General features: G+C 36.9%; 1 protein-coding gene across 1 annotated transcript in view; it reads right to left on the reverse strand.

Annotated features, from left to right (window-relative positions):
• The window catches only part of LOC133526197 (uncharacterized), a 714,530-nt gene that overhangs the window by 606,318 nt on the left and 82,323 nt on the right, over window positions 1-25,889 (reverse strand). The window contains exon 2 of the mRNA XM_061862709.1: window positions 14,422-14,861. Within this exon, the coding sequence (XP_061718693.1) occupies window positions 14,422-14,838 (417 nt within the window). The 5' untranslated portion in view covers window positions 14,839-14,861. The remainder of the gene's footprint in view (window positions 1-14,421; window positions 14,862-25,889) is intronic.

Consider the following 25,889-nt stretch of genomic DNA (forward strand, 5'->3'; position numbering starts at 1 on the left):
CATACCTCTCTAGATTGGACTACTTGAATCCAGTTGGGTCCGGCTGTTTTCTTCAGCTCGTCTTCCCATCTATCTACCGGTCTACCCTTCTTTCTTGTGCCTTGTGGACCTGCCCGTGTAGTCACTCTTTAAGTCCATCCCTGGTCTCGTAGGCGTGCCACATGTCCGGCCCACTTCCATTTTAATGATTGAGCGGGTATCAATGCATACTTTCCCTTCGTTAGTGTTGTGTGTCTTAACTTTTGTATTTTTTTAATATTTATCATACTGCGCTCTTTCTCTAAAAAGGGTACTATATTCAAATTCTCAGTTAAATAGCTAGGTTTATAAATAACTCCTCTGCTGTTGCGGGTGTCCATGGGCGACGGTAATCGCTTACAATCAGGCGATTCATCCGTTTATTTAGCTCCTATAACATAATAATTGTATAGAGTATAACAACAGGCGGTTGTATCGCTTAAGAGCGATCTCTCATAAAAATAAGGTTTGCACTAAGTTACAGAGTGCGTGCGTTTTTCTAAAAACTTACCACATTTGTACCACCACGGTCCACGGTAATTCGATCCTGAGACATAAAACATTCTAATAATAAATTCTTAGACATCTTAACTAGTTGCACGGGTCTTTTGAATTACACACACGGTTTTAGCTCTTACTCCCTTCAATCTAAGGTTCAAAATGTATAAAAACGAATGGGATATACAGACGGACGGAGCGTTTACGACTCCCCGTAGGCTGAAATGTCTCGTTTATAATGCAAAAGGAACTTACTAAAAAGCTTGTAAGAAACATCTTATGTTACGTTAATCTATCTTTCTTTCGGGCTATTTTAACTTATACAATTTTATTGTAGATAAGAAATGGCGTACCTAAGTGTCTTTAAATTTTAATGTGATTTCTTTTGTTACTTAACATTTTTTGTGACGCCGGTAAGTTTTAAATGACGGTTGTAAATTGGGTACTTAATAAATGGGTAAATGGATAGAAAATGAGCCATCCATTATAAAAAAGTGGAATTTAAAAAAATATATTGAAATTATAAAAAAATACAAGGCTCCGAAGTCTCAATTTTTTTATTTATTTTGTCTTTCAAAAATAGAAAAGAAAATGGTACCATTCGATTCCTTATATTTTATTGAAAAATAAATTTTATGACAACTATACGCATAAACGTAATATTTCAGGGTCAAAATGGCAATTTCCTTGATCTTCCATACATTTAGGACAGACTTATATGATGTGACGTCACATCACCTTATCATTTTGTTAGAGGCGTTTCAATCGTCGAGTGCGAGCGTCAGACTTTAACTCTCATTTCTGATCTTTGTGTTGCTTAAATGCCATGAGTCCTATATAGACATTTGATCCTCAGGAAAATCAAGATCGTTTGACATTATTTACAAAAAACAGTCAAGTAGCCAATTTAATTACCAAGTTTATTTATTCATTTAAACAAACTTTAGGGTTCTCTAAATATTATTTACATAGTAATATTAGGTATATAACTGATTGTAGAAATAACGGTACCTACGCTATATAAAGTTTTTGGTCATGAACAAAACTATAGAGGGCCTACCACCAACATCAAAAAAATCGAAAAACGTTATCTGCCTCTCTATCGCTCTTGCATATTCGAACGACGGAGAGGCAGATACCAATCTTCGATTTTACGATGTTGGCCAGAAGTACTGCGTAGTAAAATGATCCAGTCATAATAATATACAAGTGATAAATTATTTTCATCGTATCATCGAAAAAGTCGTAATTATTAAAGCTTGCCAAAAATTCGCTACTGAATTCATCATCAAAATCGAAATAAAAACAACTGAAAGTGTTGTCATTTCGCCAAAGGCAATCTACCGTCCAAATTTCATTCCCGCAATTCGAAGCTACAATAAAACAATACAAAATAATATCATCAACAAGCTCCTATCTTAATGTGACTTGTAAATAAAATTGAACTTTAAGTCACTACACTTAAAGTTGCGATTAGTAAATATACAGACATGAGTTTGGTGAGACCTTGCGTCATCCGAAACTCATATCTTAATCTCACTGTTGTCATAAACTGAACTTTATCACTAGGCATTTAGGTTGAAATGTATACGAAGAAAGATATAGATAGGAGTTTGTGAGAGTAAAGAAGAATATCACACGTTGCTCGGAAACCGTTGAGCTCTCGAGAAATACCTTCAGAGGCGGCCGAAACATTCTGGAGCGAAAAATACGACTGCACTGGCCCAATTCAGAGGTTACTAGAGGAATAATTCTTATGCTATCCACATTTGAAGTCTAAGGGTAATATTGCCATGGCAACCACTGCTGTACACTGTTGCGACATTACTGCTGCGGCGTTTATGTTGCCGCTATATCTGTAAATTTCCTAGATAAAATGGGTGACATTCGCTGCCGCATTACTGCCGCGATTATGCCAATTCAATCCGTGACTCATTTTATCAAGGAAATTGATAGATACAACGCCCGCATCAAGGCCGCAGCAGTAAAACCGCGATAGCAATGCAGCTGCAGTGGCCATTCAAACGTTACTGCTTTTTTTTTAATACTACGTCGGTGGCAAACAAGCATACGGCCCGCCTGATGGTAAGCAGTCTCCGTAACATATATACGCCTGCAACTCCAGAGGAGTTACATACGCGTTGCCGACCCTAAACCCGCCCCCCCTAGTTCAGTTCTGGCAACCTTACTCACCGGCAGGAACACAACACTATGAGTAGGGTCTAGTGTTATTTGGCTGCTGTTTTCTGTAAGGTGGAGGTACTTCCCCAGTTGGGCTCTGCTCTAGAACTGGAATGACATCCACTGGCTGTGCCCTACCACACAAAGCGAGATGACATTCACAATGCCCATACCTCTCTTAAAACATGCTATAGCATTCGAGTAGTATTTTGTTTCCTTTAGCCTAAAAAATAATAGCATTCGAGTAGTTTTTTGTTTCTTTTGGACTAAGTCACTTACCGTCCGCAAACGTGTTAAGCGTTCAAAAGTCAAAATTCTTAAATTTCTAAGTAGTGAGAATTTCTAATTGATGTACCTTTAAGGGAATACCAAGCAACTTTTACTAAACTTATGAAGTTTGCATCCATGAAAGCTTAATGTATCTTCAATTGATTAATATTTTGAAATTATGTTATTAATTGATGGTAATGTGAATCTTTTACAATACTTATATTTAACAATAATGTACAAACACAAAAGGCAAGATTTTGAATTAATTTAAAATCGCTTTCCTCTTTAAACTTGTCCACAATTTCCGTGGAATGAATTACCGCTTTTTCCCGGAATTATTGAAATAATCCGTGTGAATGATGCCAGCTAATGACTTTTTATAAATACTGCCGAGTTCATACTAGCTTAAATACCGGTTCATACCGGTTTATATCGGTTTGTACCGGTTAATATCGATTTGTACCGGTTTCCCGCCATTCAGCTTTATTCACAATAATTTTACTTTCAATAAGTATGTAAGTAAGTTTATTTAGTAATAAATATTCAGAATAAGGTTTTTATTAAAACTATAGGTACTAACGAGTATTTATAAGTGTTATTTTTATTTTATTTTGCATTCATCCGCCTATAATTATAATTAGAATTGCGAAAGAATTAAATATATTTAAAACAGGTCCCTCACGTATTTTAAGTCGAAAATCGCTCGACATGTTTCACTCCGTATCGAGGTGTCTCATCAGGAGCTCGCCTTAGTGGACAGGTGCAGCCATTTTCTACTTAAAATACGTGTGTGATCCGTTTTAATATATTTAATGTGTATGTCTCACGGAATTTTTGTTATTAAAATACTAAAGTATTTAAGACAGTTACCTGAAATCTGGTATGAAGATAGATTTTGTCCGAGGGTATGTTGTGTAAACTATTATTGTTTTCACGGTACTCACATTAAACCAATATATGGGTACGATACGTACCCATATATTGGAATAGGAGCCCACGCAGGGTCTCCGTCGACTCAGGGAACGAGACAAACATTTTCACGTTTCACGATATGATCGGCTGCAGACATATATGTCAAAAAAATTATCGAATTTGTTTCGATTTAAAACCGAACAAAACAAAAAAACAAAAGTTCTAATGATTGAAATTTAATTTCATATAGTTTGTACTATTAATAGAATTCAAAATTCAAAAATTTATTCTGCAAGTAGGCCTCAAGGGCTCTTTTACAAGTCAATACAACATTTATAGTAACATCATATAGTGACATGAAAAATACATAACAACACTTATAAATACAACAGCCAATACCTGGGTAAACATTACATTATAATAATCTTAAAATAAATAATTACTACAATACAATAGAGATGCATAGTCTCTATGGTTAAAAACACATTAAATCTAGAGATGTAAAAGGTCCCCAATGTCAGAGTACTAATACTAATAAAATTTGGAGGTCTAAAGTCTCTCCAAGTGTCAAAATAAAATTTATACTAAATAAATAAACCGCGTCTGGACTGTTAAACCTTGATACGCTAGAGGATAAGACTATTTATATAACGAGTTAATATCCTCGTAATTTCAAAATACCGCCATTATTCTATAAACGCCTATAAAAAACTCATACTCGTACATCAATTTGTTTTAACTATTTCACATCAACGTTAAGCTTCTCAAAATAGTAAGTTTTGTTCGAATTTGAACTTTATCTCTAACACAGTAAGTTATTGCAATAACAAATTTAATACAATTACGAGGTTGTAAAAGTTAACTATTCGCCTTAACATGAAATAGCCAATTGTTAAAATCGAATTGCATCTCTTACGTCATATTACTTTTTATATTCTACGACTCATAATCAAAAGGTCCTAAGTAAATGGGAATTATATGAATAATTGGATTTTTTATTATGAAGCCAATATTTTGCTGTCGCACACATCTGAATTAAGAGGCACTAAGGACCTATTCTGCATTTATGGGTCATTTAACGTTAAAATCCGGTATTAAAGACCTTATTTGGAAGCTTATAAACGTTATATTCTAGAGTGCTCGGCTGAGTGAGGGCGTCCGCTAGGTAGCGCGGGTGTGCGGGTTAACGAAAAATGTATGAGCATCGCTAACTGGCGCGTACGCGTGGACAGATTTTAACTAAAGTCATACCTAGCTAAGTTGGCCGCGATTTTGATAGCCCAGCCTGTGCAAATCATAATTTAATAGAATTTTGAAATTTTAAATAACACTTACACTGTCTGTGGTGTCAAAGTTGCTGCCAACTTATCTTGGTCTGACTATACAATGGCACCCGCGTGCGTGCGCCCGCCCCGTGCACCCTTGCCAGCTGACGGACGCCCTAATAGTAATCTGAGAGTTTTAGGTTTCATACATAAAACTAGAAATAAACCTAAAAATTAAATTATAACAAACTAACTGTATATCAAAAGCCCTATGTCCCGTTCCGACTGTCACCTGATCCAAATGTGCCAAAAATGCTAGCGGCATTGCCGCGTTGCACAACCAGCGATATTTGCTGAACCAGAAAGAGCCGGCACGGGGGTCGCTGCCCCTATCCCTCAAACGCCGCCCCAAAGCTCTAATAAGTTTTTTGGCCTCCACACATCAAGGCCCCGCAGTTTCTATAAAAAAATAAAAAAAAAATAAAAAAAAAACCACATCGTTTCTTTTTTTCGGATTTTTAATTATTAATGGTAACTATACTGGTCAAACTTGGTAATTAGATGTATTCGATGAACCGCATTAAGATTTTTAAACAAAAATAGAAAAAAAAAACAATAAATTTTGGGGGTTCCCCATACTTAAAACTGAAACTAAAAAAAAAATTATGTTGAGGTTTCTAATATCATTTTTTCCTAAAGTGAATAGTTTGCGCGAGAGACACTTCCAAAGTGGTAAAATGTGTGCCACTCAGAGAGGAAAATGAACACTACGTTTGTGTGTAGTAAAGACCGTCCCCTCATAAGCCGCTTCGTAGGCTTATAGATTTTATAGCCGTCTATAAACCGGCAGTTATCTTTAGACGAAGCTAAATTCGAGTAAGCCAATAAACGCAATAAAAACATTTACAGCGTCGTATCTTCAAAGTTTTTACTTCCTGCTTTCTTTATATATGGTAGATTGGGATCAGTATGATGGAATGTCACATTAAGTTTAACATACAGGCCAATTCGAGTTTTAGTTATTAAATCTCATTCCAATATGATACGGATATGATACTGATTGAAATTACTCTTAATAAAAGGTATAAACCAGAGGTGTTTTAGTATATGCATATTTTCCCCAAACAAATAGATAATTTGCTACTAAAGAGAACCTGATATATTGCTACCAAAGCCCGTCTACCCTCAGTTATGTCTGCGTTAGCCAAGAAGTATCCAGACTTCGCACATCCATACACCTACAATAATATTTGCAGGGCTCTTGACATAAAATCATTGTCCGTTCATAATGTCAAAGTTAAAGTAACAAGATGGTTGAACACTTTATCTTATCCTGAGACGGAAAAACGGACAACGTTGGCTTAACCTAGCCACAACACAAACTTGCAAACACACACACTCCTTCTGGCACACACACATACACTACCCACACAAACACACTCTCACATAATATGAAAGTAGTTTTCCATCGCTCTCGCAGTCTGCCGAGATCTCAGCCTAGTTTGGAGTCTGATGGATATATCTCTCACATGTATACAACCCTTATGATAATAAATTATTTGTGTTTGTATTTACGGGCCACATAAGCATTCAACTGATTGGACTTTGACACGAATAAAAGCTGCATCTAAAACTTAGTCGACAAATATGATACTGATCCGATACTGATCTCTCAGTGTCAAAGGTAAGATTATGGATTCGAGTTTTAGTTATTAGATCTCATTCCAATATAATAGGAACTGATCTGATACTGATCGGACAGTGTCAGAAATGACGTTTTTGGTTGAAAGTTGACATAATGCGCAATTCAGCAGGTCCTCTAAAGGAGATTGGAGCCATCTCATATTGGAATGGTGTCAGATCCATGTAAGATCTAGATCAGTATTTTTTTTTTAATTCTTTGAAAGTCTGATAGTATTGTGTTAAGCAGTAACTACTTGTAGGCTACGATACATTTTGATTTATAATTCGGGACAAGGAAGGGAAAGACAGTGAGTAGAAAATTTCTTGCAGTACAATAGTCGCAGAAATCCAGCCTCCCTTTTTATTACAAGATTATGACTGAAACAAAGATGATAAACATTTTAGAGCTTGTCTCTAATGATCAATTCAAAAACTCATGTTCTTTTCAGTATCAAAAACAGTATAAACTTCAGGAAAATACCACGATCCTCAATCATTATGCAACGGCAACTGATACATCAAACAAAAAGTTCAAAAAATCCGAATATTTCACATGAAAATATCTTGGTAATATTTCATATTTTTATTGTGAATGAAAATTTAATATTTCTAGGAAATTCCTTTTCCGTTTATTTTTTTCTGCAATTTGCCTGTCAGTAGCAATGATCTTTAATACCGCTAATTTGTCACTGTATTACTGTTACGATTCTGTGTCCTGCGGACTCCTCATCAACGCAAGCTCGAGTACCGTAAACTTCATTAATATCGACTTGGATACCGTCGCAGCTTCGGACTCTAATCAGATTAACATTACAATTTGTCACTGTATTACTGTTGCTCCTCTGTGTATTGTGGACTCCTCATTAACGCGAGCCCAAGTGTCGCAAACTTCATTAATAGCGAGATCGACTCGGATGCTGTCGCAGCTTCGGACGCTAATCAGAAAAACATCGCTAATTTGATCTCACTACTTGGAGCAATCTTGGATCAAGTAAGTTGTAATAAGTTTCATGATTTCTGCTGTGACACATTCAACGTTTACGCCTTTAGCGATGGTCCCGGGTTCAAATCCTGGTAAGGGCATTTATTCGTGTGATGAGCATGGATATTTGTTCCTGAGTCATGGGTGTTTTCTATGTATTTAAGTATTTATAAAATATTTATATATTATATATATCGTTGTCTAAGTACCCTCAACACAAGCCTTATTGAGCTTACTGTGGGAGTTAGTCAATTTGTGTAATAATGTTCTATAATATTTATTATTTATTTAGCCAAAATTATTAACGTATCAACTAAAAACATGATAACTACTATGCCTACTCAAATAATCCACAAAGGCAAACGTAACTATGTCTGTTTATCCTTTTCACGAAATCTTAAGACGAAATTTACTTTGGAGATGGACTTACTCCCGGAGAAGGATATAAGCTAGTTTTTATCACGGAAATTATCATTCCAAGCATACAAAGCCGCATATAGAAGCTTATAAATATGGTGTTAAATGTAGTATTTTTAAATTTTCTCTCATTCAAAAAACTGGAAAAGGTTGGAATTGAATTGGCACCTTCATCTTACATAAATTGATCAAAATATACACATCATTTACAAATATTATAAAACGAAATGATTAAAAAAAACGAATTCCCTTCAGTTGATTTACTACATCGAAAAGCACTGAAAATGAGTCACTGTATAAGCAAATGTCTATTAAAAGTACCCAATGTTTCTCTTGAATGTAACTTTGAAAGGTTTTTAACTGGCGCAGTTGGCAGGACCAATCGATCAAGGATTAACTGACGAATGGTACAGATTTACTGCTCGTTAGTGAAGTGTTAAGGTCACGGAAGATTATGTGACAAATAGACGATCTAACAGGAACACGTTTAATCTATCATATTATGTATGTGGTGGTTAAAACTCGTGAGTTCAAACTTATGCTGTATAGAACAGAAAATATCGTGAAATTCGTGACAGTCGGTAGTTCAGGATCGTGATTGAAATAAGGTTTATGATTTTGAGTTTTTAGCGTGGATTATGGTAAACGTATCGGCAGCGTTGAGGTCACACATAATAAACATTGTGTAATGACAGTCGAATTTTGAAATGAGTTTTCTGTATTCGTAACGACAGCAACTGCCAACAGCTTGACAAAAAAGTCTGTACAAAGTATTTAACTTGAACAACATGCTTTTTAATCACATTCACTCGTTCATTCAGTGAAACGATATCATCATCTTCCTCGGGTTGTCTTAGGTTTTTGCCACGGTTCACAGTTTTCACCAAGAACTGGCGTTAGGCACTTCTTTTTACGAAAGCTTCCTTTTACCATCTGACATTTCGAACTCGAGAGGAAAGTAGGTTTTAGTGGGATTAATAGGTTTCCGCACGATGTTTTCCTTTACCGAAAAGCGACTGGTAAATATCAAACGAAATATGGCTCTTACTATTACGAGTAATTAGTATTAATGTGCTACAGATGGGTATGTTAGTTGGGCTGTCTAACCCGCACGCAATTTTATTGCCACACCAGCGCTTCGTAACTATGAGTAAAACTCCATGTCGATACAACCATTCATCATCTCAACAGCCCAATTCATATAAAACATAAACATCTCTCAAACAAATCGCACGACCAGTCGCCCGACTACTCCTGCGACACGCCATTAGCGTTCGATCACACAGACAGCCAATTTGCTGAGAAATGGCCCGCGTTTCTTTGTGCCGGAAAAAACGTTCCGGGTAGAAATGTGCAATACTTATACGGAACTGGAAACGGTTATCCATCTTAGTATATAGGTTATCTTTATTAAACTATACATATCTCTGTATTGGTCATTTATTTTTAAATATATTGCTATATATTTTTACTTCACCCCATGATGCTACAGTTAATGTTTTACTGAAGATGACGATTCTCCTGATCGATGTCGGCCACGGCAGCTGTGTGCTGTGGAATAGGCATTTTTAATTAGCGTTATAAGACATAGCTGCTCCTCTCTCTGGTGCGCTTTTAGGTTCTTCCTGCTAATATTCGAGTGCATTTTGGGCACGTCAGCATTCTGCCTACATAATTGTAGTAAATTGAGGTTTAAGTTCACCTCACTCGAGTTTTACTAATCAGTGCTCTTGCCCTTGAGGTCTATTTGCAGAATACATTTTAGAATTTTGTATTTGGAGTTTGAATTTTGTTATATTCTAAGGTTTTGTTATGTTTGGGTTTTATCAGGTCTTGAATTTTATTCAACGATCTCATCTTGATACTCGTATTTTATTTCCGTTGTGCTAATTTATAAGCGCAAATAGTGTTGGAATGCCATTTTAATGAGATATTTTAAGAACTTTGTTCAAAATAAGCCTTTTATGATACTGACATTTCGCTGACTGCAACGGTTTGAAATTACACATTTATTTAAGAAAAATGTCTTTCAGACAGGCTGCAACACTATCATCATTCAAACTAAGATTATATTTTTAATAAATGAACCATCAAACATAATTACAAGTTAAAAAAAAATATCTAAATAAATTCTATTGCCAAAGCAGACAACTCCACATTATCAAAATGGACTAAACCGCTTACTCATCATTCTGACAGCAACATTCTGTTAAATTAGCGATATCAAATATCATAATCGCTCTCAAATAAAACGCCACACGTCATGTCCAGAATTGAGATAAATGGTCACCTTACTGCCTGCCTCTCCACCAATCACCGCCCGCGCTCCGCCCGCGCGCGCTAGGGGCCACATGATTTACGCTCTTCCCGGGACATCTGATAGCGCGAATTGTCTACGCATTTGTCCCGGTCGTCGCGAATGTGTGGCGATATGTCAGCATTGTTTATTTACAGGTGGGGGAGATTCGTAATATTTCGCGTGGGCTCTTGAGACGGCGCATACTTTTCAAAATTGCTTGGTTTGAAAGTTTAAAGAACTTGATGTATCTATCTATCTCGAAATTTTTGGTCCATTAAGTGAAAATGGAATAAGCTGTAGTGATATTGTATAATTACCTATACCATTGAAACTAAGTCTAACTAAAACTACCTACCTAAGAGATTTTTGACGGATCGATTCTACAGATAGTCCAATAATAAGTACTGTCACGGACTTTAACTGTCGAGCGTTTGAAAATTTACTTGGCATGGACATTACATACGGTTAGTTCTGACAACCGAATTAGATTGAACCCTAAATAGATCAACAATTAACGTCTGTGACCGTACATTGACAAAAAAAATGTTTAGGATTAAAAATCTGACAAATATTAAAACCGGTCAAAACTTTTCTAAACAATAGTAACTATAATGACATTATTCATAAACGCGACGAGCCTCAATAAGGTATTGATCGTTTGCTACCGGTTTTTTCCTTTTAGAACTGTGTTTTTTTTTCGATATTCAAAATAGGTAACAATCAAGCATTCCATTTGATGAAGTATAATAAGTCACCAAACGGAATTAGGGGCTGTTAAGCTCTGACGCTATAAAGAAACACGTAAAAAATATTCCCACATCCTCTGTAAAAAAAGATCCTTCCTTTGCCCTAGCCTTCCTTGCTGTAGTCGGTCAAAAACACCAAGCCTCAAGAAATAGTTTTATACAAGTCTCCACATTAGTGCCGGTAGGAAGTAATGAGGCTGCGTATAAGTGGCTTCCGGTTTTACGCGCCCAATGCTACCTATTACTTTGATGTTGCTAGCGATGGGAAAAGTCGATAGTTTTAGTCGACATTGACGTCTTCATCACCTCAAATCCAACTGTCAGATTTTGCAATGAGTTTTTAGGAATTTATGTACGATATATCATTTGATATTTACCAGTCGCTTTTTGGTGAAGGAAAACATCGTGAGTAAACCGGAATAATCCCAATAAGGCCCAGTTTACCCTCTGGGTTAGAAGGTCAGATGGCAGTCGCTAGTCCCTACGTCAAATCTTGGGATTAGTTGTTAAGCATACCCCAGGCTTCCATGAGCCGTGGCAAAATGCCGGGACAACGCGAGGAAGAAGAAGAGAGAGAGATTTTGCGATTTTGGTATTAAGAAAAGGTAATAGGGTAGATATTTCTTAAGAGATAATGGATTTATCTGAGTTTGAAGTATTTAAAGCGACACACTTGTCAGACAAAATAGTAAAGTTGTTTTGGTACTAGATGTGCAAATCTTGAGTCCCAATCAAGAGAAAGATGCTAAAATATAATCAACGTCACACAGCATTCACTGTCACTGTGGAGCTATCTCACTTTCCTCTTGATTCTATTTTAGAATCTCTCTTGCTACATTGTTACTCTCTGAGAGATCTGGGAGCCTAGCCAAAATGGCAATTGTTTACGCTTCGCAACAAAACGCTATTTTGCTTTTCTATTGCACTCATATGGAAGAGTGATAGAGAGACAGAAAAAGTTTCGTTGTCGTAGCTCAAACAGTTGTAATGTTGGCTAAGCCCCTGGCCCTTCCACAGCAAGTGTTAAGCCCTTAGTTCCGAGCTCGAATACTAACTTGGAGACTATTTCTTCGGTCACAAGCAGATGTTACTAACTGGTCGTAGTATTCAAGATCATTTAAGTCTCAACTTTATTATTAAGTAAGTAAAAGCGACTGAACTTCAAATTGTTCACTGCGTAGAATCTACGCCTACTGGCTTTAACCGTGATAAACGTAACGTTCAATATTATACATCGATATCTCAGAGCCCTTCCTTAGCAGGTGGAAAGCCCTTAGCCCAGTTGCGGCGCTCTCGACTCGAGCGTCCTCCGCGCCGCGAATACAACTCACTTGCACACTCTTGCACTACGCCTGCCTACTACACTGTGTAATTAGAAACCATCGGTTTCCTGATTTTTTACGTCTGCAGCTGCCAGAGGTGTTACATGCGCGTTACTGACCCGTTTAAAACCTGTACACTTCATTTTTAAAGAAACCTATACAGTCCATTATTTCCAAATACTGGCCAGACTTGATCTTCAATATAAATTAATATATTCTCATAATTTTTCTTTTTCTTTTCTTTTCTTTTGTTTGTTGTTTGTTTTTTGTTTTTATTGCGCGCACAAATAGCTCTGTTTTACTATGTAGAAACTACTTAATTTAATAAGCATGATGTTAAAATATTTTCATTAAGGAAACTGTAAGTCTAGTTTTAAGAAAAGTTCCTGTGCTATATATAACTATAAAAGACTGTTTGTTTCTTAAATAAATAAATAAATTAAGATTTAGTTATGTAAAACTGCTTCGCGGCTAAAGGGAACCCATCAATATTGCCAACCTTGTGTAATAATATTTGGGAATAATCGCTTCATATTTCTTAATATTTATTGAGGAAAGCTGAGAATCCTTTTTTCTACAGAAACAACTGTTGTACCGTCTCACAGACAATGTTTAAAACTCCCATGTAGCCTTTTCAATCTGACACAGGCGATCGGCCGGCTTTGTGTCAATGGCACTTCGTGGGCTCTCCAGACAGTACAACTGTTGTACTAACACACTTAACTAACCGTCGGTGCACCTTATGTCTTTACAATAAGGTTTACAAAAAGTTTACAGGTTATCAGTTAATAGTGTAGTGGTACAGTTAGCATCAATAGTAGCGTATGAAACAATGCACCCAAAGTTAACAAAAACGTAGAAGGGTCATTCTCAACAAATATGTCTGCGATCTAATTGCCGCGATTATTATTATTATTAAGTATCTGCAACTGTTCAATTGTTCTATAGAGGTATATAGAGACATATCTTGCTTCTCATTCTTATTAAGCTATCAGAAAATGGAAGATATTTTTAACGCATAGTCTAACAGTTTGCCGAATGACCTGTGGGCCAAAACAGCTACCCGTTGGGTCCACAAATTGTAAGGCGTCACGTTAGACCTCGTCAGAGATGGCGGGACGAACTTGACGCTTTTGATAGAGACTGGTGAGAGACTTCCAAAGATAGGGACACGTGGAAGAATAAGATCTAGGGAGGTCTTTGTCCAACTGTGGGCCAGTATGGGCCCATAATAATAATAAATAGTCTAACACGCTACTTTTGCTGGCTGTACCGAGTAGTTGTGTTTGCGTTGCGAGCTTCCAGAATGTTCCTTCTTATGGACGTTTTGTTTGAATGGGGTAATAAGATTAAATAAAAATTGCGATGGAGTTTAACGTCGCTTGAAATTGTCACTAGTCTTGTAAGACTTTAATGAGAGGAGAGTCTAGTATTTATACTATTATATTTTTTTTTTTAAATACTTGCAGTTATGTTAGTTATATATTAACCGACTACGGAATTAATGTTAAAGCACAACATTGTGTACTTTTTAAAATGCCATAACTTTCTATTTAACTTTCGAAGACATATCATACAAGAAAAAAACAAATTTTGTACTAAACCCGAAAGTAAGAAAATGCAACTCTGTAGTAATTTAAAAAATGTTGAACGTTCATTGAATATTTATATAATATGACTGTTTGGTTTCTAAATAAATAAATTAATTGAAGTTTGTAAAATTAATACTACCGGCGGGCCTTGTTGAACAGTTTTGATATGAACGCAGTTAACAATGTTAATCTAGGAAAGATTTCGGTGAACCTAAAATTTATAAAAAAACACTCACCCGCTTGTTATCCCGAAACTTCAGCCAGCCGCTGATGACACTATTATCCACATCACTCTCCACCTCCTCCGCCCTCCTCACCGGCAACGGCGACCCTCCCGGACTGTCCACCTCCCGTCTCCTCATCACAGGAGTACATTGCTGCGACAGTCGCCCCTCGTTCACGGCGTCACTCCTCCGACCAAGCACCGGAGTCCCGTGAGCCGAAACCCCCCCTAAAACTCGCCTGGATAGGAAAGGGCTACCTTCCCACATTGGTCTTTTCGCCGGACTTTTACATTCAGAATGCATACATAAAGCATCAAAGTTTGCCAGTTCCACTGACACTCTTGTCTGCAACCCGCTTGGGTGCGTGGTCAAAATCGTCTGCTTGGCGATACTGCACCCATGTCGATGTATCTCTTCCCTTCTCTCCATGGCTCTTTAGCTTTCCATTCCATCTGAAACGAATAATTCAATTAAACAAAATGGCTCCTTTAATTGCACAATTAGAGCGCCTACATTGGTTCAGATTGCTCTTGTATAGAGGGCCATCCTTTTGTGCGAACTAAATTGACTGTTTTAGATTGTAAGCAGGTTCGTTGTTAAGGAGTTGTGACACTGTGCGACAAGGACAAAATATAATCTTATTTTTGATTTAAATTCAAGTATATCAGGGGACAATTTTACTTGGCAATACATAAACTAAAAATGTAGCTTGCCGCATGTCGCACAGTATCAAATCTCCACGAAGCATAATCTTAAGATTCAATTTATGGGACTAATATTTTTCTCTATGTTTTAAGGTTCATTCGTACCGAATGCAAAATTACCCGAAATCAAAGCGTAATCTTTTGACCGCAAGTGGATAAATTGATTATAAATTGGTGTAATACCTAGACAAATAACTCAATAAAAACATTACCATACTTAAACCATTAACATATTCATGCTAAACGTTTTAAAAAGACTTCCCTTTCAAGCATTTCAAAAGCACTGTGGTACACATAAAATTGCCGCACTTTGCCGCACCGTGCCGCACGGTGCAGAGCCTGTACAAAAGTGCCCCAATAACTTCCAAGGGGTCACAGATCGCTCGCCATTTGTTATGGGGGCTCGCGCCTTAATCTTTGCCAATGTCGACTTTAATAGGAATTTTGGCCGACAATTTTGTTCTTTAATGAAGTTGTGAAGTCTTCATAATTCTTGGGGCCATATTTTAGGACTCTCTGACGAGTTAATATTAGATTAGAAGCGAATTTGTTGCTCTCGTTTACATTTATTTGAAACCAAAATTCAGGTATTTTGATAAGAAATCATATTGGTCAGTTTTTTGCTACTTGAATACTTGGCTGTGTGTGTAGTAAATACTTAAAGGACTTTTAGTCGAAGAACTAAGATAGATTTTATTAGAAAACTAACCAATTAAGAAATCGGTTACCCTTTATTAACGCGACGCGTTTATTTGTCTTAATTTGATATACCTAACGGTCAATTCAAAGGCTCAATTCATGCATGGAAATCCAATTGAAAGGCATTTATTTAGATTAGAGCGCATCCGTTTGCGTTAAAAATAAGCTAAAACTGTCAAACGCAACGCCCTCGTAATTTTTGACTAACTTGGATTGAAATTGTAATTAAATTGATTATTGCTGAATGAAGTCCATAGCTCATGGTATTATAGGGTAGCGTCTAAACGATGATCATTTATTAAGAGTTCAAACTGGCTTCATTTCCTGAATTATGCATAGGCTTAATGTCAGTATTCGGGTTTGATGTATTTTGGAATATTTTATTAAGATCGGTACAAAGAGAAATGCAAATTTGATTGCTGCATTCGGCGAAAATTAGATTTTAAATGAGTTGTAGGAATCTGTATTGTTGTATAAAACCCTTTATTATGTATAATGAACTAGTATTATCTACCTTAGGTTGATGTTGCCTTCTGGCGATAAATAACAGTGAACCTTTGTTGGATGCAAGCTTAGTTAATTTTTAGTACGGAAACCATTCGCTCAAAGCTGTTAAACCAAAGTCTAGTACGTAGTCTCACAACCGGACACTACATAATGGCAGAAGGTATCAAGGCTGATTTAGAAGGCATGAGAATTGCATGCTATTTTAGTTACATTGCAGACTATTGAAGTTACAGCCAATTCGGCCGATCGATCAAATACCGCAATGTAATGAAGCTCGCATGCGAGTTTTCGCACCGTCTACATGAGCCCGGCTGTAACCCCTAAGTTTGCATAGTTTATAAATGCCCTTTAATACCCATGAGTTTACAAATCACAGTTCTCACACGCCTGGGAATTTCTATTTATATATATTTGGGGATAATCGTACACAGATCGACCTAACCCCGAACTAGGCGTATACAAGATAAATGCATGCTTATATACATAGAAAACATCTATGACTCAAGAACTAATATTGGTGCTCATCACTCAAATACATGCCCTTACCGGAATTCGAACCCAGGACCATCGGCTTATTAGGCAGGGTAATGTCCCAATAGGCCAGACGGGTCGTCAATTTTCGACCCGTACTCATACTGCTGCAGAAAGTCCATATCTAACGCTTGCAATTTCAGTACCTAAATATATAAGACCCGAACTCACAGAAGCGGGAACATTAGGTTTTGATGTATATTCGAGATCTTCCTGAACCTGATTTTCTTAAATCCAAATTAAATTCGCTTATCTAGACAATCTCATCAAGCCCCGTTATTTTAGGCTAATCTCGTACCTACTGCAACCAAGGGCAATGAAAACTGTTGACTATGCACGTAAAATAATTCTATACAAAACGACCTGCGTTCTTTACTGACAAATGTTCTTTGAAAATACACTAAATGCGTATAAATAGAAAAACAAGTCGTAGGTTAGGATCCCATACATTATGTAAGCAATAATATGGCAAGGTAATCTGTTTGGCAGTCACGGAATGGCCTCTTTGATATGATGATTACTTGAGAAATACGTGGCACATACCTATACAATAAATGAAGAAAGTTTTCGTATAAAACATCTAAATAGGTAGAAGTCAACAACTCTCGATATTAAATAAATAAATAAATATTATTGGACATTATTACACAAATTGACTAAGTCCCACAGTAAGCTCAATAAGGCTTGTGTTGAGGGTACTTAGACAACGATATTAGATGTCATTACAGTCACTGTCTACGATTTCATTTTGTAATCGGTCACGTTGTATAGGAATCTAAATTCTTTGTTGTATAGATTCACCGAAAAGTTTGATAATCCCTGATTCTGTGATTTTCTAGTTTAATACTATCGAGAATGAAAGATATCATCTGCTTTTATTGGTACAGTCACCATCAGGTTTATCGGAGCGGCGAAGGCGCCCACAAATATCTGCACATGCCTCTATTGTCAAGGCGTTAAAGTAGTTCAGATATTTTTCCATCTGCACTGATTAAAATTAATATATACGGCGCAAATCAGTGTTAGGAGCAATTTGTTGGTCTCTTTGCCATTTCAATGCCCTAAAACGCTTTTGACACTTTGTAGGTACCTCAGCGGTCAATATGTGTGTGTGTGTGTGTGTGTGTGTGTGTGTGTGTGTGTGTGTGTGTATGACATACCAAACAATTCAAAAATAGAAAAACATTTAACCTCTTCTTTGTTATAAAGAATTCATTCTTCAAAAGCACTAAACGTCTATAAGAAAATTACGTGTCTTAAGTCATTCTTAAATGTAAATATCCCAACTTTGCTCCAAAAGGTAATACGTTCAATATAAAACAAGCATCTTAAGGTTTTTAGTCGAAGAAAGGGTTATTTATTCAAGGGACATTAGTTTAACGAGCGTCGTTACGTTTCAACTCGACTCAACCCTTTAAACGCTTCGTACGTGTAATTTGATACTCAAAGACTCGCTATTTGTAGTTTTGTACCAGAAATTACACTTTTATATTGCACAGACGCTTTTTTCAATTTTTTAGTTGTACCTACTATTTTTTTATTTATTTCTAACATGGCAGTAGACTAAGGGTCTGTTTCACAATCTCCGAGTAAAATATATCCAATATACCGAGTAAAATATAACCTAATTAAGAAATAAATTAAAAGGTGCAAATTGTAATTTGAATTAATAAAATAAAATAGAACTGCCAGATAAAAATTCTTGCCTAACTTAGCACTTTATTTACCAGTTAAACTTATTTGAAGATTATGGAACGCCAACGATGACTGTATTCATCAGTTAAGTGGCAAGTAGCTTATTCAGGATGTTACTTAGACATTGTGAAACAGGCCCCAAAATAAATAAATTACATATATTATTTGTGTAGTTGTAGAAATATTCGTATATAAATAAGTAATTCAATGTCTAAAATTAATGTATTGTGTAATGTTATTTTGGTTTTCAAACACAGATATCAACAGTGTTTTCAACATGAAGTCATAAGTCATTTATTCATAAAGTTAATTTACACGTTATAAAAAAATGGAACTTTAAATATGCCGTTAACAAATAAACAAAAGTTAAATGTTAATTTAATTTTCACAATAATATCTGTTAAAACACTATAAAATTACGTTGAAATTATTGTTTTAACATAAATGTAAATGTTTGTGAAGTGTTTATCAAGGGAGCACAAATAATTACGTTATTGTAGCAAACAATTATTTCACTCGCGCGATTAATGCTGTTTATCGCGGTTTTAAAATGAGCCTCGTAAAGCTTCGGACACACTTATGCTATGCGGTAGCAATAACTTTCGTTGCCTTACTATCATACTTTGGGATTTTGGGTGCGGAAATGATTTCGTGTATTTATATAAAGAAAAAAAAAAGAAAATACATTTATTTATGACAAAACAAACACGATTGACAAAAACATGTTGACAATACAATCCATACATTTAGCGCAAAATTCCATGAAAAGGTCACAACTCAGCATATAGCTGACAAAGCCAGCGCTGTTCTTCCGTTGTGACCCAGGCGTACAAAAGAAGAAACTACATCGGTACCTATCATATTAAAGATATTTTGAAATAGTTTCTTCTTTCGGCCCGTTCACCTAAATATTCTCAACAATTCTAAAACGTGCTTTAGTCCGCCCTTCCCCTAGTGGTAGTCCTTACTTGGTTCGTTTTTTAAGAACGATTCGTGTTGAACTTGGCGGCGTTACGATGAAAGGCAGGTTTCTCACAACTGGCCTTCAGCTAATGGAATTCGTTCAACCAATGCCGGATTTAGAGGTCTGGAGGCCTCGGGCAATAAAGGAGTGGAGGCCCCCTGGCCCCAAATTTTTTCCAAATAAAATGGTAAATTTACCGAATTCTCTATTGTGGGGGGCCCCTCTTTTGTGGAGGCCCGGGGCAGTAGCCCCGGTTGCCCTCCCCTAAATCCGGCCCTGCGTTCAACGACGAGGCGGCTACGCTTCAATTATCTAAACTACTTAAAACTGGAGCTATAACTATACCTAAAACATAAAATTGAAACTAAACTATTTATACACTGCAGCATTGCGGCAATTATATATATATAAATATATGTTTTACTACATTTATTAATGAAAAAGGAAAGGTCTTGCATTTTTAAGACATTAACGCTACGAGAGCAGATAAGGAAGAGAACGGTCAGTGTAGTTTGATGTGCGAATTCCATTAACAAGTTTTTGCGGACGAATTCGCATATCCCTCTTGCATAAGTTTGTCCAGACCTTTAATATCCCATTCTACTCAATGCGCTGATAGGATTAAGTCCACACACTGCCTGGCGATCGAAATGGTGACGAATTTATTTTAATACCCTTTGTTCACATGCTTCAATTTAATTTGTATTTTAAGGCCAAAATTGTAATGTCAGATCCCTCGGGATATTTTTGCAAGGCAATTTGTAATGGACATTTCAAATGTTTTATGAGGTTATTTTAAATGTAGGAGACAAATTGTTACGCTGGGTCTATTTATTATCCTCTTGACGTAATAAAAATAATAATATAAAAATAAAATAAATAAAGTTTTATTTCAGGCAACACGTACAGTTGTACACCCATATCAGAATACATTTACAAATGACAATGCCAAAAGAATACTTAATAATAAAAATAGCAGACGCTACCGGTGATCGTAGAGCTGGCAGCTTCCTCGCACAGAGAATAAGTATTGCGATACAACGAGGAAATGCTGCCAGCATCTACGGCACCATGCAGCATAGTTTTTAATTATTTATTTTAAGATTAGTTTTATTTATTTTTAGATTTAGATTTTAAGTTTTATATGTATTATGTTGTTATTCCCAGATAAAATAATGAAAAATTTAATATGTAAAAATAGTAAAATAAACTAAAAGTTGAACAATTAAAATAGTATCACACTATTTTTTGTTCCCGTTTTGGTGCACGGAAAGCCAGTGCCTAAACATAAAGAAAGTAATAAAGTTAGTTTTGGTTGTCGTTTAGTGTCATTTTCAGTGTTTTGGGGATGAGTATAAAATGAAACTTCATTGCTCATTAATAGTAGTAATAGGTCTGTTTTAAATAAAATAAATAACTGCTATTACTGTTCTAAATTCAAACGAAACAATAATTGCAAATTCTGTCTACAATTCTTAGTTACATTTTTTTTATACTACGTCGGTGGCAAAATGCGCGTCGGCGACCCTAACTCCCCCCCCCCCCCCCCCCCCCCCCGTTAAGCTCTGGCAACCTTACTCACCTGCAGGGACACAACACTAAATAACAAACTACATTTTTTTTAAAGGGAGAAAACCTCTGATGCTTGCGCGAGTGCGTACCTGATACAAAGGTTTGCCATCGCCATCCAACGTGGTAACGCGGCAAGTGTGATGGGCACCTTTGCGCCCGGTACAGCCCGTGGAAGTTTCTTAGAATTTCATGAAACAATTGCCTCTTCATGAAATTATCAATTTTAAGATATCTACGATATATCCGTACCCGCCTAGGAGGCCAAATGGGCCAATAAGAGCGTGCACCTGACATCAAAATTTTAATCATCAGTAGCTGTTATTCGCGCGGGCGACTCGCTTACACTACATGTACCTACGGACAAGTCAGAGCGAAATGAACGCTCGAATGACAGCTAACTGGTATGATTCCAATATTATACAAATATTTTTATCAACTGCACGTACGAATTGACTTGAATGTCACGCACAGAGCGAATACATTTTCTTAAAATAAGATGAATTTCCACCATCCCAATGTAGCTATAATTCCACTAGCCACTATCGCCTAATGAAATGAGAAGATAATTGAAAAGATAGCTTGGATGAACGGCCCATCGTCCCATCTTAGTCGTTAGTGGTCTTCGAAGAAATACACTAATTATCAGATAAAGGAAGAAATTTATTTCTAGTTTTGTCTTCAGACATTGCTACAGAAAATTAGTAAGTAGGTCAATACTGTAGATGTAGGGTGGTAGAGAATGCCTTGGGGCATTAAGTCCGCCTTTTGTAACTGTATATTTTTACTGTGCAATAAGGTTTAAATAAATAAATACGCTCCAAAAAATGTGACGGAGTGTAGCTTTTTGTATGAGATGAAATTTGGTTCTAAATTTTTCTCGTGGTAGTAAGCTCCTCTTCTTCTTCGTCCTCGCGTTGTCCCGGCATTTTGCCACGGTTCATGGGAGCCTGGGGTCCGCTTGACAACGAATCCCAAGATTTGGCTTAGGCACTAGTTTTTACGAAAGCGACTGCCATCTGACCTTCCAACCCAGAGGGTAAACTAGGCCTGGTTGGGATTAGTCCGGTTTCCTCACGATATTTTCCTTCACCGAAAAGCGACTGGTACCTAGTATATAAAAATTTATGACTCCGCCATTTTGAAAAAAAGCTTTAACAAACAAAATCATCTAACCTACTCACAAAATTCCACGAGAATCGGTTCAGAATTGCAACCTATAGAAAAGAACATCTGGTACGAAAGCATTTTTGCCCAAGCTGAAACAGAGACTTTCACTAACACTCTGTCATAATTTTTTTACTGAAGAAATAAACTGAATATTTAATAACTACTTATAAAAAGGATCAAAGAATCCGTTGAAGTTAATAAAGCAACGCTTTCACTACAGATTAACATCGCCATTTTGAGTTTATTGAAATTCCTTCTTCAATTTGAAACTTAACCGACACATTTTAGGAAGAGGTCACTTCGGTATCAATATAATAAAAGTTGATGACTCTGGTACATTATCCTGTTTGTTTTATTTGAGTCACAAGTACTGAATAAAATATGTTATTCATCTGACAAGGCTGCAGCTTAAAAATTTGTTTTAAATTCCCTTCATTTTGTGGTGTAGTCTACCTACATGAAAACGCGAACAAGTTAAGCATTATAAAATGTGTAACTGAACTCAAGAACTAAACTCAAATTATCATAAACCTCGACTGAATATTTTTTTATTATTTTTACAGTTTTTCAACCTATTATCACTTTATTTATATACCACGAGGGTGGCAAACAAGCATACGGCCCGCCTGATGGATGGTAAGCAGCTCAGTAAGCAGCCACCGCGGCCTGCAACTCCAGAGGCCTTGCATCGCTTATACAATGTGTTTGTGCACGTATAGTACGATGGATTTTATCGACAAATCACCCCCCATACCGATCTTTATTCTCAACCATTTTAAAAATGCACCCCTTCAAAGTTTTATGGCGCCAAACACGACTGCACTTGGTTAATGTACCATTATCTGTCCATTTACGTATCGCACATTTGAAAAATAATAATCATTCGATATCTTATGAATTAGTGCATAAATTTAAAGTATAAATGTTACAGAGAATTTTCCAAAAATACTCGAGAATTTGTAACGAAGATAAAAATTGTCTTCAAAAATTTACTTTTTTCACATTTTATCTTTTTTTAGAAAACGAGGTCATTGACCTGTACTTTTTTATTCTTAAAAGACAGTACAGGATATCAGCTAAAAAATTACGTCAAAATGATAGCCTTAGTTAAAACATTTCACGAGTTACACGAGGCTAAACTAGACCTTCTGTAATGTACGTCGAACTAAGTTGCTTTAGTTCCAAATGATAATTCGGGCGGCCGGCAATTATTCTTAAGAACTAAGCTTATGGTCATTACTGCGTAACACTCTGGGGCTCCGTTTCAGCGCCTCTCGGGAGAGTACTATGACGCATGTCACGAGACCCACCCGTATCAAACAGGCCTATAATAGAGAGCTAGTACCCGGAAAATGGTCACTGATTTCAACGAACATTATGCGCAAAGTTATGTAAAGCCATGTTACTACGCCTACTTCTAATTGTAACCACAACCACGCATTATGCTCTGGGGCTCCGTTCAACGCCTCTCGGGAGAGTAATACGACGCGAGTCACAAGACCCGGGCCGTAACAAGTCAGCCTAGTACACGGAGAGCTGCCCTCGGAAAATGAACAACGATTTCGACGAACATTATACGCAATGCACGGTTAAAATAAAGCTATTTTTAAACTTTTATCTATTCTATCCAACAATCAAAAACTCGTTTTGTGTATTGTGGCTGTTTTCAGAAAAGAAAAAAATATATATATTACTTATTTATAACATCGTATCAAGTCAGTTTGAAATTTATATTTAGAATAACATTATAATTATTCGTATCATACATCGCATATCATCATAATCATTGATATAAATGTAGATGTTACATTTTATTCATTTATTTATTTATTTATTATTATTATTTTTTTATACCACGTCGGTGGCAAACAAGCCTACGGCACGCCTGATGGTAAGCAGTTACCGCAGCCTATGGACTCATGCAACTCCAGAGGTGTTACATGCGCGTTGCCGACCCTTTAAAAACCTGTACACTCCTTTTTTGAAGAACGCCATACTGTAGACCCTCGGGAAAACCTCGGAAGGGAGCTCATTCCACAGCCGGAGCGTCCGCGGGAGGAAATTCCTCTTGAACCGCACAGTACGCGACCATTTTGGTTCTAAGGTGTGAGGATGAACTCCCTGCCGACGGCGAGCGGTGCGGTGATAGAAAGTGACCGTTGGCATCATGTCAAACAATTCCTCAGAACACAGCCCATTGTACAAGCGGTAGAACACACACAAGGAGGCAAAGTCTCTCCTTAGACTTAAAGGTTCAATACCGCTTGTGAGTTTGAGACTTATTTATTATTTAATAATTCATTGTGTTGTTGATTTGTTTGACACAGAGTAATATGACGCGATTCACGTGACCCCAACTCGTAACAATCAAGCCTAGTAGAGGGAGAGCTAGTTCCGGAATATGGTCAATGTATTTAAGAGCAACGAAATATATCTAGATAGAGAGAGAACCTACCTACCTACTATGCTTGTATACCTACTATGCTGATTAATGGATCATGGCATCTAGCAACTGTTCAGAGAGTGGACAGTTCAGAGAGAATGCAGACCAATTGAAGGATGCCAGATGTAGAGTTATTTGATGTATTATACTACGTCGGTGGCAAACAAGCATACGGCCCGCCTGATGGCAAGCAGTCTCCGTAGCCTGTGTACGCCTGCAACTCCAGAGGAGTTACATACGCGTTGCTAACCCTAACACTCCACACCCTCGTTGAGCTCTGGCAACCTTACTCACCGGCAGTAACACAACACTATGAGTAGTGTCTAGTGTTATTTGGCAGCGGTTTTATATAAGGTGGAGGTACTTCCCCAGATGGGCTCTGCTCTAGATCTGTACTGACATCCGCACTAAGCAAGATGACATTCACAATGGCCATACCTCTCTTTTGGACGTAGTTTAAAGACATACCCGGGTCCACTCTGGGTGTACTACTTATATATTTAATTTGAATTTCGACCATGCCATTTCCAGACATTTCTGCTGGGGGAAAACAGAAACCAGATGACGTCTAACGTTCCGCCTGGAATTAGTAATAAATATAGCTTACCTGTTAAGTTTTGTTGCTCTTGAAATCGTTGACCATTTTCTGGGTCTAGTTCTTCATCTATACGCTATGAAGTTGTGTAAGCTCGTATATGTCTGCTAAGTTTGTAGGAACGTGGACTTTATTAACTGGCAACCCATGAACCTAATTCCGAAGACGTAAAGGCTACCAATGGTCAATTGTGTTGATATTTATTCAGGCTGAGGTTAAGAGCGCTTGAATTTGAAGCGGGTTAGTTATGGGGTCGTAGCTAAACGTTTACTATTATAGGGTTACACCACAAATACACAGGAATCAGAAACTTGATCGGAAAACAAGATGGCAGCGAAGACGGTTATTTATAATAAATAGATATTAAATGGACATTCTTACACAAATTAACTAGGTCCCACAGTAAGCTCAAGAAGGCTTGTGTTGAGGGTACTCAGACAACGATATATGTAATATACAAATACTTAAATACAAAGAAAACATCCCTGACTCAGGAACAAATACCTGTGCTCATCACATAACATACCTTTACCGGGATTCGAACCCAGGTCCATCGGTTTGATAGGCAGGGCACTACCCACTGAGCCAGACCGGTTGTCGAAT

The sequence above is a fragment of the Cydia pomonella genome, chromosome 16, assembly GCF_033807575.1.
Source record: "Cydia pomonella isolate Wapato2018A chromosome 16, ilCydPomo1, whole genome shotgun sequence".
Taxonomy (NCBI): Eukaryota; Metazoa; Arthropoda; class Insecta; order Lepidoptera; family Tortricidae; genus Cydia; species Cydia pomonella.